We start from the raw sequence: 12,460 nt of genomic DNA, 5'->3' as shown, positions 1-12,460 counted from the left end.
AAAATACCCTTTGAATGTCTCTTTTTGCTTTTTCTTATGATGATGCAAACTCTATCCATGATGTATTCTTTTAAAATCTGTATTACATGCCCTCCTTTAGAAGGAACACATGATCTAATGATAGATGTGATAAAAGAGGCAATTTACGTAAAATATATACTAAAGTAATGGGGAGAGTTGTTCACAAGTGACATCACACATCTTTGTCGCATTGCCAATTTGATGATCTCCATAGCATTAGTGATCACAATATTCAAATGCTCATAACTTTCTCATTATTTGTCCGATTTTTCTCAAACTTTTGTTGATCTGTTTCTGTGATTTGTCTGTTTTTACACAAGCTCAAGCTATCTTGTTCCAAAGGTTTCATTCTTCTTTAAAATCAAATTTAGAGTAAAAACATATTTAATAATTGTGAAAACTGTCTCTGAAAACGGATTTCCTTTTTTGTGGGACGCACTGTAAAAACTACTTGTCAGGACAATGCAGTATCCACTTACAACAATGATTTTGAAATATGATAGGAAAATAAAAGAAATTGATTGCATGTTTTATGATCAAATGCACACCCCAAAATCATTATATCCTGAACACTTTTAAGTGTTTCCTAGACTTTTCTTGAATAGATACATGCTTTACCTTATCAAATCTATTGAATAATTCAATGAAATGATGCAATTTTAATTGCATCATTCAACTGAAAAGAATTATAAATCGACTTGATCTACAACATCTCAGTATCTTAAAAACGAAAATTCCAGACAAAGTCACACCAGATCTGATAAACATAAATACATTAAAAAATGCTACTCTAATTTACAATTGATTATTTCATAATGCTTTTGTACAAATTCTGAGTTATTTACACGTGGCAATTACCCCCCAATACAAAATTATTTCACCACATTCCAAGGTATGTATGTAAAACAAAATCACTCTATTGGTAAAAATTTATTGAAAGGTTATACATCACAATAGCTAACAAAACAGCTGATTTGAATAAGCTAGGAGTGATATGGTGACATTAGATGCTTGGAAACGAAATCCACAGGTAATTTAAATGGTTTCCACAAGTAGTTGTATCTTACGACATAATTACATTTTGTAAAGCTTTTGTTAAATAATTCACAGAGATATATTTTTTTTCCAGAAAAGAAAAACATCACTGAAAAATATGTACGGTATAGACAAGACAGTGACATTCACAAGGGAAGCAGTCAATTTCATTTATTACCATATACTGTAGACTAAACTATTGAAGTACATTAAGATGGAAGCCTTAGAATCAAGCTGATGATGATGCATTTGAAATTTCAGTTCCACATGTGAATTGCCTTTGCCACAAAAGCAATGTTTGCAGTCGTCTTTGAATTAGAGCAAATAATGATTGCTTTCGCAAGGTAGAAATTCCCTTTTTCATAATTTGCTGGCTTGTCCACTCGTTCATTCCTGATTTGACACTGAGTTTAATAGAAATCTTTGTCTATTTTCCTGGTTTTGCTTGCTTGTTGATGGTAAATAAGCAAGGTTTAATAGAAATCTTCTTCTGTTTGCTTGATGATCTATTTGATTTGCTAGGCCATGTTTAATTAGGGTCCTCCTTTGATCAGCTGGTTCTATTTCCACTGAGAGGGGTTTAATAGAAATCTTCCTCTGTTTTGATGGATTTATTTGCTTGTTGGTTCTTGATCTGATCCTGATTGTTGTACATGCTAGCCACCTGAAAGACACATCGACACAGATCATTTATTTTACTTCATAAAATTGCCCCTTATGCAAATTCAAATCGACCCTGCATCTTTTCCTTCAGTATCATCACCACCACCACCACACCATCAAAAAGACCGCCATCGTCATCATCATCATCATCATCACTATCACCATCACAATCATAATAATAATCATCATCAGGATCACCTTCATCATCATCTTCATCATCCTCATCCTCATCATCACTTCCATCAACACCACCATCATCATACATCATCAATATCACCAAGACCACCACCACCAGCATCATGACCACCAATCATCATCATCATCATCACTAACATCACCACCATCATCATCATCACCCTGAACTCCACCATCAACATCCTACTACTACTCCTACAATAAAAAGACAGACTACATGAAAAAGCAGGACATCTAGTTCACAATCACTTTTTATGGATACCATTCCGCCTCACATTTCTCCCCTTTCCCTCTCCCATCCCCCTTTTAAAGGTAAACTGGTCTTACCTGAGCTGCCCCTGTTGCCTCCTCTGGCTTTTTGTCGTCACGGATACGGATAAATCTTGGAAATCGTAGAGAAATACCCTTCGCTGGATCAACCTGTGTGTAAAGGAAAGAAGTATAAGATTATAGTAAAAAAAAGGTAAAATATCTGGGCTACTGACATTATTAACTGAACTTAGTCAATGAAAATCACTGACTGTTTGCTTCATGAAACGCTTTCCTACTCATTTTGAGATTTGTTAAATTAATGTGGTATCTCAACCTAAAATCAATTTGAGATTTGTTAGATTAATGTGGCATCTCAACCTTAACTCAATTTGATTGGAATACAGACTAAAATTGTGCAGGAGATTCAGTGAAATTTTCAGAAAAAATATCAGATTAAAAGAAAAATTGGATTTCCGAAGTTTTGAATTATCATTTTTTTTAAACTTAAAGACAAATACATAGAGAATGAATGATGAATGTACTCACTATTCCTATAGCTGCCTTGTGTACGGGTGAGACTGAGAGATCAGCAGCTTTGATCTCCCATACTTGTACCGCATCAAACCAATGATCAGGAGCTACACTGCTGTCGTAGTTATAATATGGGCGGGGCTTATCAATCACATGATCCTTGAAGAACTTTGTGTGCTTCTCCAACTCTTCTTCCTTGAAGCCAGTTCCAATCTATAATATATAAAATATAACACTAAATGCACCATACTTGCTATAAAACTTTTCAATGGAGGTTCCATGGCTGAGTGGTCTAAGGCGCCCGACTAGACAGGGTCCAGGGTTCAATCCCAGGCCATGGCACCTATGCCCCTGACCAAGGCATGAAATCAACAGTGCTCTTTTATCTTATGGTAAAATAAAAGGAAATGCTATATGCCTTCTTGATAACTATGTTTGCCCTTGGTTTTTTTAAGAAAAAAAATGATGCTAAATGAATGACATTTTTTAATGAGTTTCAAAATTCTGTGTAGAAGTTATGAATCTCCCACCTAGTGCTATCATATAGAGCAAACAGAATCAAAATCAGACTTTAAATGACGAAGAAGCATTTTGAAATTGTGGATGGATGACAAGACGGACGACATACGACAGCATAAGCTCATCTGGCCATTCGGGCCGGATGAGCTAAAAATGGGCAATGATCTGTAAAGATCGTTTCATGAAACTAGCTTTTGAACACCAGACCATTCTGTGAAAGTGGGGTCTTACCTTACAGATAGATTGAAACTCTTCATTCTCTTCATCGTAGCATGCGAGTAAGAAACCTCCATAGCAACCAACTCTCTTACCACGCCCCTGGAAACCACCAATCACAACCACATCCAGAGTATCTCCAACTCCATCCAAGTAGTCTTTCTTCAGCTGTAAATATTAATCAATCACAATGAACACATCTTAAATTTACGTCGATACCCCAGAAACATAACACATGAGGGCATTATCGTAAAACAGGTCACCAGTCAACTCCCGTTTATATTGTCACCGTCAGCACTTGTGACGGCTTTCTACTCTCATAGACTTTGTACACGAAGCAAGAGCCCACACAGATTGGTGAAAATAATTAACGATAAGACCCATAAGATTTCACATATTTTGCAATATCCTACTTCAAGTTACCGATCCATTCACTTATATTTATTTTGTCAGTGGCGTAGAAAGCATTCAACCTCCATTCACTTTGTACACAATAAGAGCATCAGCAAGGAAGAGAGGAAAGAACCATTGCATAAAAGCGGGAAATTTTCATAAGATTATGAAACTTTCCCTGATAGTATCGTCTGAAATTGTGAACCAATCCTAACTATCTACAGATAATACCTCAATTATATTACTCAAAAAGGGAAAATAATCCTCAAATGTGTAGACTCGCCATGCTTGTCATTCTGCTATCTAGGCTGCCTATTTGAGCAAATAGTCAGAGGAGTACTACTTCTATTGACTACCATAAACTAGATGAGACAAAATGTACTTGATGCCTGAATAGAGTACTTTCACATGATGTCACAGTAGAGGGTATAACCTGTTCATAAGACCATAAAAACAATGATTTATTTTGGTTTGATGCACAGGGTTTATTGTTTGTCCTCTAACATATCTGCTTTTGCAAATTCTCTATATCATACACCAAGAGTCATCATGCAAGCCACTGACGACCTAATTACTCAAATATTCAAAGTTGATGTTGAACACGTCGTTAAAGAGAATACCAGGACCCTCTTACAAAGAGTTGCCACAAGCATGCAAACTAGGTTCTAAGTATTATTATTGATTCTATAACAGGTTAAAGAATACCAGGTCCTGTCTTACAAAGAGTGGCAATCAGTTATGTATGCAATCTGGTAGAGTAGTTCTAGACCAGCTCATAATAAGCCAGTTCGTAGTTCCTTTCTGCGCATGATCAGAGGAAGGTCATTTGTACTAGATTGACATGGTGGTTTAAAATCTAATGAGATAAAGCACCAACTTTGATGTCTTGATTATTCATATATTCTTTTGAATTGTGGTTTTCATTTACATCCACAAAAAACAACAATGCGTCCATGAACGACTGGTATTTCAGTTTGCCAAGTACATTGTGCAACATGCTATGATATGCATTCAAAGTAGGAATGCAACAAATACCTTCATAAAGTGTTCATTGGTGTGCTATTCTAGTCACCTGGTCTATTCAATATCTTCATCCTGCTATGTAAGGCAAGCTTACGTAATATCTTGCTTTGAAATCTGCCTATCATAATGAAAGAAATGAAAGGTCATTTGACCAAAATTGTCCATGAAGCAACCACGAACTGGTCTATTACCCGATGTCCTAACGACCTCTTGTATCCTCAGATATATAAGCTGCAGAAGTCTCTTTGAGCACTTATATCATACATTCACAAAGTATCAGAGCTATCTTATGAACAAGTTTCAATCCCCGTTTAAAAGGTTACCACCTGTGTGTGGACATCATGGAATGCACAGATAGTGAATAGGCTGCTCTGTGTGGAGCATGTCAAGTGACCATTTCGTAGTTTCTTCACGGGCAATTCTGGCCAAATGACCTTTCATTTATTTCATTATAAGCAAATTTCAGAGCAAGATATTACGTAAGCTTGCCTTACATAGCAGGATGAAGAAATTGAATAGACCAGGTGACTAGAATAGCACACCAATGAACACTCTATGAAGGTATTTGGCATATTGTTATAACAATGTACTCAGCATACAGTGAAAAAAACAGTCGCTCCTGGACGTATTGTTGTTTTTTGTGGATCTAATAAAAAACACAATTCAAAGGAATATATGAATAATCAAGACATCAAAGTTGGTGCCTATCTCATTAAATATTTAACCACCATGTCACTTTAGTACCAATGACCTTCTTATTATGCGTAGAATGGCATTACGAAATGGTTTATTTATGCATGGGCCTTACAGCTACTTCACAGAGACTAACTTTCCTATTCATATGCTTTTTTATAATCAATAAGGATTAGTGTTTAGAATCATGGCTTGGGTGTTGCTATACCAGGGAATAGTTTGTGGGTTTCGTATCAGTTTATTAGAGCTTTAGTACAAATGAGCTCTATCTGCACACACTCAGATTGTATGTACAACCTGGGGCCGTTTTCTGAAAATTGTCTTAAGAGAACTATTCTTGTATCTTGAGAGTTACAATAAAATCTGTATTCCGAAAATTCTTGCATCTTTTCTTGTAACTTTCACTGAGTGCGTATTATGTCAGAGCTATAATTATGCATTAAGTTAAAAACGTCGCATAAATATCCCTTTGCGCAAGATAACATATCGAGATAAAAGGTATTCTGAAACTACTGGGCATGTCAGAGATAAAATAGGGGACGTCCTTACAGAGATAAGACAATTTTCAGAATACCAATTTAAGAGAATTTTAGCGAGCTGTTATGTTGCTGACTTACAAGAAAAGTTAAGACAATTTTCAGAATACCACCCCTGGGTTAGGTGTTTGATAACTTGCCTTGAGCCAATTATGTGATCGTCTTGCTATCTCATAGGTTGCATCCTTGTCCAATGTTTTCACCATTAGACCTTCACAGTTTCCTGTCGGTCAGAGAAATAGTTTATTTTGAAGATGTAAGTTAATCTGCAAAAATCTGATCAAGTGTGATAGGGATGGGGTGATGGTGTTCAGAATTGATCCCAAAAATGCTTGACCATAATATTTTAAATTTGAAACATAGAGGGAATATCTGTTGTGGTTAATAAATTCTATTATACAATTTATTTATTTAAATGAAATTGTTTAATTAAAAAAATAATTAAATTTCATCATGTGAGACATGTGGACAATAGAGAACAAAAAAGTGGGTTCAAATGATACAAAGTTGCCTCAGAGTATATCCTTTGTGTGCCCATAATTTTTAGGTGCTCTTGTTGGTCTATTTTCATTTGGTCTACAAGAAGTTGGTCTCCTCTGATAGTCTTAATACCAAATGGGATTAATCCATTTGGTCTGTTATTAATTTGGTCTAATAGTCTCATTTACCACTTCATCCGCTACTTATTTTGCACTTCTTCAAATGAATATTCAATTCATGAGTTCACCTAACCATACAGACTAGATGATGTTATACCAAGTGAACATCAAAAAAATGTTGAGTGTCAATAAGACCAGTTGTTGGGGGAGTCAACAAGGATATACAGTCCAACCTCTCTTATCCACACACGTTGGGACCAGCACCAATCCGGATAAGGGATTTATCCGGATCTGGGAGACCCAATATCAAATACACGCAGCTGCTGCCTCAGCTCCCAACGGCGGTAGCTACACGTTATCTATTGTAGTGGACACGCATACAGACAGTATTCACTGCAGTGTCAGTGCAAATTATAGGCGGTACTTTTACGGAAAAGAAATCGATCGATGGCCAAAACTGTTGGATAATTTACCTGCTAAATGGTTGAGGTATACATCGAGCATACCTCGAAAGAAAGAGAAACACAGTTTTACAATTAGATCATCATGGCAGGTATCACAGCTTCGCAATGTCAGCTATCGTTATACTGACTGTAGGCTAAAACATGATAGATGGCGCTGTCCGTATTAAGGCCTAGTGTTAGCTAGCGAGACATGTTGTTTTTCTTAAGAAACAAAAAGAGAACGTGATGATTTACAGGAAAATTATCCTGCCTAAGTTCTTTCGGTGATTTGGGTGAGATTTAAAATAATGTTGTATGTAGACTATATTGGAAAATATAGGTAATCAAAGTGAGTTTGCGTACAGGATTGAGTTTAGATTGAAATCTCATTTCCTCACGTACTAGATTGAATTGAAAAAAAATTCTCGGAAGTATGCGTCCGGATAACAGAGAGATCTGGATAAGCAGAGGTCAGATAAGAGAGGTCGGATAAGAGAGGTCGGACTGTACTGGAAGTATAGGATTAGACCATGAGGGATGAGACAAAGAGTAGATGAAGTAGGAGCAGATCAAACGGCTAATTTATCCTCTTGCCTACATTTCAACAAACCAACCTTTGACAGATTCCTCTAAGAATTCAGCAATGTCATCAGTATCGGAGGAGATCATGGACTTGGCAAAGATGAATTCTCCTTCTACTTCCTTGAAGTGATCTCTCAATAGACTTCTACGTTCTCTCAGAGGTTTCCTCACCAGGGGCTGAAACAAATATAACAAGGTTGTAATTAAAGACAGAATTAATCATCATCATCATCCTTCTAGTCATCATCGTCTTCATCATTATCATCAACATCATTATCGTCGTCATCTTCATCATCAAAATCATCATCATCATCATCATCAACATCATCATCATCAACATCAACATTATTCTCCTCTTCATCATCATCAATATCCTCCTCCTTCCCATCATCATTCTTTTTTATTGTACTTCTTCTGCTCCTCCTCATCACTATCATCATAATCCTCTTCCCTCTCCCTCTTCTCCTCCTCCTCTTCTTCTTCAACATCAGCATACTAAGACTTACTTCTCCATTGAGGTAAAGAAGATCGAAAGCAAAGACGCAGACTTGGACCTTAATATCTCCGGCATCAGCATCCTTCCTTTTCCTCGTACTCAAAACCTGGAATGGCAAGATCTGTTTCTTCTCTGGATCCCAGGCAACCGCCTCCGAATCCAGGATACACGATGTTACCTTCTCGTCAACAGCTGCAGAGAGCCTGAAACACAAACGGTCGATAGTTTCAACAATTTTCTTTTCAATCCGATTCCAAGCAACCACTTCTGTTTCCAGGATACATGTCATCACCTGTCGAACAGCAGCCCCCCCCCCCACACACAGAAGAAAAATATTACAATTGAGTAGATCTGTCGTTACTGGGAAGAACTTGAAACACAAAGGATCAAATAGTTTCAATTCAAAAGATTATAACTCAGCAATCCAATAAATCAAATCAATTTTTGTTCCTCCAACCCCCATTTTCCCCCTCCTTTTTAACTTTGCTACACAAAATGGTCACATCATGAAAATTTATGAAACACCAAGCTGGTCAACAAGCATCAAGAGAAGGGGGAAGGGTGGAATAAATACCTTGCAATGATATCAGGATATTTGGTTGTGTTGTCTTCTTGGTTCCTGCTGTATATGTGAATCTTACCAGACTCAAGCAGATGAATCTAATGGAACAAAACGGATAAACATTCTTCATGTCAACCTTCAAACATGGAATCACTGATAACTTTTTCTATCTGAGAAAGCCCTTGAGCAAAAGCTCTCTACCCTAAAAAGCACCAGTCGACAAATACTTTTGTCTTAATCCCAGGTCAAAAACAAAGCATAAAATCAAGTTGGATTTCATAAAAGCAAAAAATAATGTTCAGGGTCCCGTAAAACAAAGGTTAGCGATTAATCATACCCTTGATTTTTACAATTAATTGTACATTTTAGGCGATGCAATAATTCATTAAAAATGATCTATGATGATTGCTAAGCTTTGTGTTATGGGACCCTGAATGCAGAGAGGTTGAATTATTATCAATCAATAAGGATTAAACTTTGATAAAACATTTTTAATTTTCATTCATATTTCCTTCATGGTTGCATTTTCGCAAAACTAATATGCTTTTTACACTGCATTTTTTTCTTTAACCCAGGGAAATTGGTGAGCTAAGGGTGGGTCTTAGCCCCACCAATTTCCTGGGGTTAAGCTTAGCCCACTTCGTTTTCACACTACGTTTTAGCAAAGTGGGCTAGCATGGTAAATAGTACGGTACTATCGGACCCTACAAAAAAGCAGGGTTAGCCGACTTATTGTGGTGCTAGCACCACAATTGCAGTGCTAAGAAATGCAGTGTGAAACGAAGTAGGGCTAAGTATTAGCCAATCACAGAAGTCGAAATTGCACGTTGATCACGCTGTTTGGTAAAATCATCAATATTCATGAGCTATATTATAGTCCGGGGCTAAGGCGTTAACCCTGGCTAAGCAAATAGTATCGGGTTAAGAAAGACAGTGTGAATCGTAAAAAGTTTAAGGATTAAGGATAATATGGTGATAAGGAAATGCAGTGTGAAAAGAATATAAGAGAGTAAACCCTTACCTGAGCCCGTTCACCATCATACTTGTATTCACAAGTAAAAGGCGTATCTTGGAATCTATCTAGGACCTCTGATACTCCTTTGGTGGGATGAGCTAACATAGGTTTGAGAGGAATCGATGGAGTCAGACGACAGTGATTGGGAAGCTCCGTCACTCCATGGGCCATCAACGCTGGAATCAGAGCATCGTAAGTTGGCATCTCACTAAATAAGGAAAAACAAGATTACAAAATGGATTTCAGATAATAAGAACTTTACATTCCTAGTTTTATATATTATAAAATGCATTTTCTTGTTTTTCAGTGTTCTACAATCAAAGCCGGTGATTTGTACAAAACATATGGGAAAACAAAGACCAAAATTCTTAGAAAAACATTAGATTTTATCAGATGTACACACTGTATGAACAAACATGGTGAACAAAGGCCAAATATTTATGTTTTATCAGGAAAGTGGTTTCATTGATTTATGGAATTTTAATTGACTTTCATGATTAATACTGAATTTTTTTAATTCAAATTTTTAGGCTGGAATTTTTGGGTTTTTTAAATTCTGTGAATTCCCTCTTTTTCTTTATGCTGTGAAATATTCCAGTTTTTTTCATCGCAGAAAGCTGGGGACTTTAAGTTAAAGAGTTAAGTTGCAATCTGATAAAGGAGGGAAAATCATAAAGCTGACTCTGAATTGAAGTATTAATCAATTACTCAATATTCCATCTTTAACTTCCATAAAATTCATAAAAATTAGATACGTTGAAGTCTTAAATAGCATATGCAAACTTAGAAACCTACATACAAAAATAGACAGTACTTCTGAACTTCACAATGGCATTTGCCACCAGCAAACATTTCATCAACACTCGTTGTCTGACGAGATGTCAAGACAGAAAACTTTACTTAGTTTTGATTGGATGAGAAGCACCAGTGTCTGACTGTTACCATTGTTATGTAGTATGTATTTAATTTCCTTATATCCTTTCAGTTTTTCACCTTCACTTGTTTACAAACTCCCCCAATGTCATCTAAGAATTCCCAAACCCCCAATACCATCCTTGACCATAAAAGTACCAACCCTCAGTGACATCAGCTAGCTTCATGGAAGTATGACTTACACTTCCAGCCCCAGTCACTTACACAGAGCATCACCACACCCCTTATACCAGACAAAGTTTGATAGACAGTTACCTGTAGACCAATCAGATCAAGTTTAGATCACTCCCACCTTAAATTGTTACACCCCCAAAACTCATGATAAAAATAAGACTTCTTGATTATTATAGAATATATACAGAAGAATACTAGACCCACACTCATCCAGATAGACTGACTGACTTCAAGACTTAGACGTCCATCGAATATTAATTTAACTTCACTCCGAATCTCAATCTGATACTTCTAAATTATTTTATATTCATCGTCTCCTATTATAACTGAATCTTCATGTACTTCGAACTGTAGCTGAATATTGATGATTAAATACCCAGTGATTTTGAACTGTATAACTTTCTCCAAAGTTTCCTCATTACGCTTCCCTTCTTATAATTACCGATCCCAACACGACACTATGGTAACTGTCGGATGACAACAAGGACCAGAGCTGATGCTATTCAATATGACTAAGATATACCACCTTAAGAAGACTTACCAGTATGCTGTTTTGACGAGGAGAGCTGCTTCTTCCATTGCTTTCTTGACTTTCTCTGAGGTATTAACTTTGCTCTTAAGGATCATTTCATCTACATAACCATTCAAACAAATCAAAAAAGTTTTAACACATTAATTTTTAAATACCGGTAGTCATTTCTTTTATGCCAATTACATGATCCGACCATTCCTTATAGTAAATTTATCATTCACCAATCAAAATATTTGTAAATCAAAAGAAATATCAGATCAATACCACCACCCTATCCTGAGGGTCTTACGTGAGGAACATTAATGAAAATAGCATTTTAACGCGATCTATACCATAGCAATGCCGTACCCAAGATAATTGCAAAATGTATGAGAAGTGCTCGAGTTGGTAACAGTGGTAGGAGTTTTACCTGTGTTAGTGGTAGTGGTGATGGTGGTTATCTTGTGTTTCCAGTGGTAGTGATAATGGCAGTGGTTATGGTAACACAGGAGGTAGTGGTGTAGTAGAATTGATGGTGATGGAGCCAGACAGTGTTAGTAGAAGTGATCTTGTTGGTAGTGGAGGTAGGAAAGTTTGGAAGTGGATAGTGGTTGTGGTGGATGCAGGGATACAGCACCATTGTTTGCCAAGGATAGTACCCCCATGAGTATGTATGCAACTAAGAATTCTCAAATAGAAATAAATATAATCACATAAAGAAAAAAAAGAGTTGTCATGTTTGGATCCCTTTAGTTTCACAATAGATCAAGAAATGTATGTACCTGACTCTGGCTTTGCTAAGACAGCAGCATGACCTAGGGCTACAAGAACGGACTGCTCTGCCAGACCAATCCTCAATTTCCCTCCAAGTGATCTGAAATCAATGAAAAAATGGGGTTAATCACTTTTACACATTCTACACAAACATCAAAATTGGAATCACAATTTCCTAATCGACGACTTTCAACACGAATTGCCAGAAATTCATCATGTTTTCTGAGGTCAATCCCAACACCAGCCTGATTTCAAGTAGTGTTATGGCTGATATTAATGTTGTCATAACACTAG

General features: G+C 36.6%; 1 protein-coding gene across 1 annotated transcript in view; it reads right to left on the bottom strand.

The window, feature by feature from the left end:
* Nucleotides 1-1,421: 1,421 nt before the first annotated feature.
* The window catches only part of LOC121423093 (DNA ligase 1-like), a 49,089-nt gene continuing 38,050 nt past the window's right edge, over nt 1,422-12,460 (bottom strand). The window contains exons 12-22 of the mRNA XM_041618378.1: nt 12,175-12,266; nt 11,423-11,513; nt 9,781-9,982; nt 8,772-8,857; nt 8,208-8,400; nt 7,734-7,878; nt 6,218-6,300; nt 3,448-3,600; nt 2,713-2,910; nt 2,242-2,334; nt 1,422-1,720 (exon numbers count right to left, since the gene is read on the bottom strand). Coding sequence (XP_041474312.1) covers nt 1,637-1,720; nt 2,242-2,334; nt 2,713-2,910; nt 3,448-3,600; nt 6,218-6,300; nt 7,734-7,878; nt 8,208-8,400; nt 8,772-8,857; nt 9,781-9,982; nt 11,423-11,513; nt 12,175-12,266 — 1,420 coding nt within the window. The 3' untranslated portion in view covers nt 1,422-1,636. The remainder of the gene's footprint in view (nt 1,721-2,241; nt 2,335-2,712; nt 2,911-3,447; nt 3,601-6,217; nt 6,301-7,733; nt 7,879-8,207; nt 8,401-8,771; nt 8,858-9,780; nt 9,983-11,422; nt 11,514-12,174; nt 12,267-12,460) is intronic.

This window comes from Lytechinus variegatus, chromosome 10, assembly GCF_018143015.1.
Source record: "Lytechinus variegatus isolate NC3 chromosome 10, Lvar_3.0, whole genome shotgun sequence".
Taxonomy (NCBI): Eukaryota; Metazoa; Echinodermata; class Echinoidea; order Temnopleuroida; family Toxopneustidae; genus Lytechinus; species Lytechinus variegatus.
This window is presented reverse-complemented; position numbering and strand designations above follow the sequence as displayed.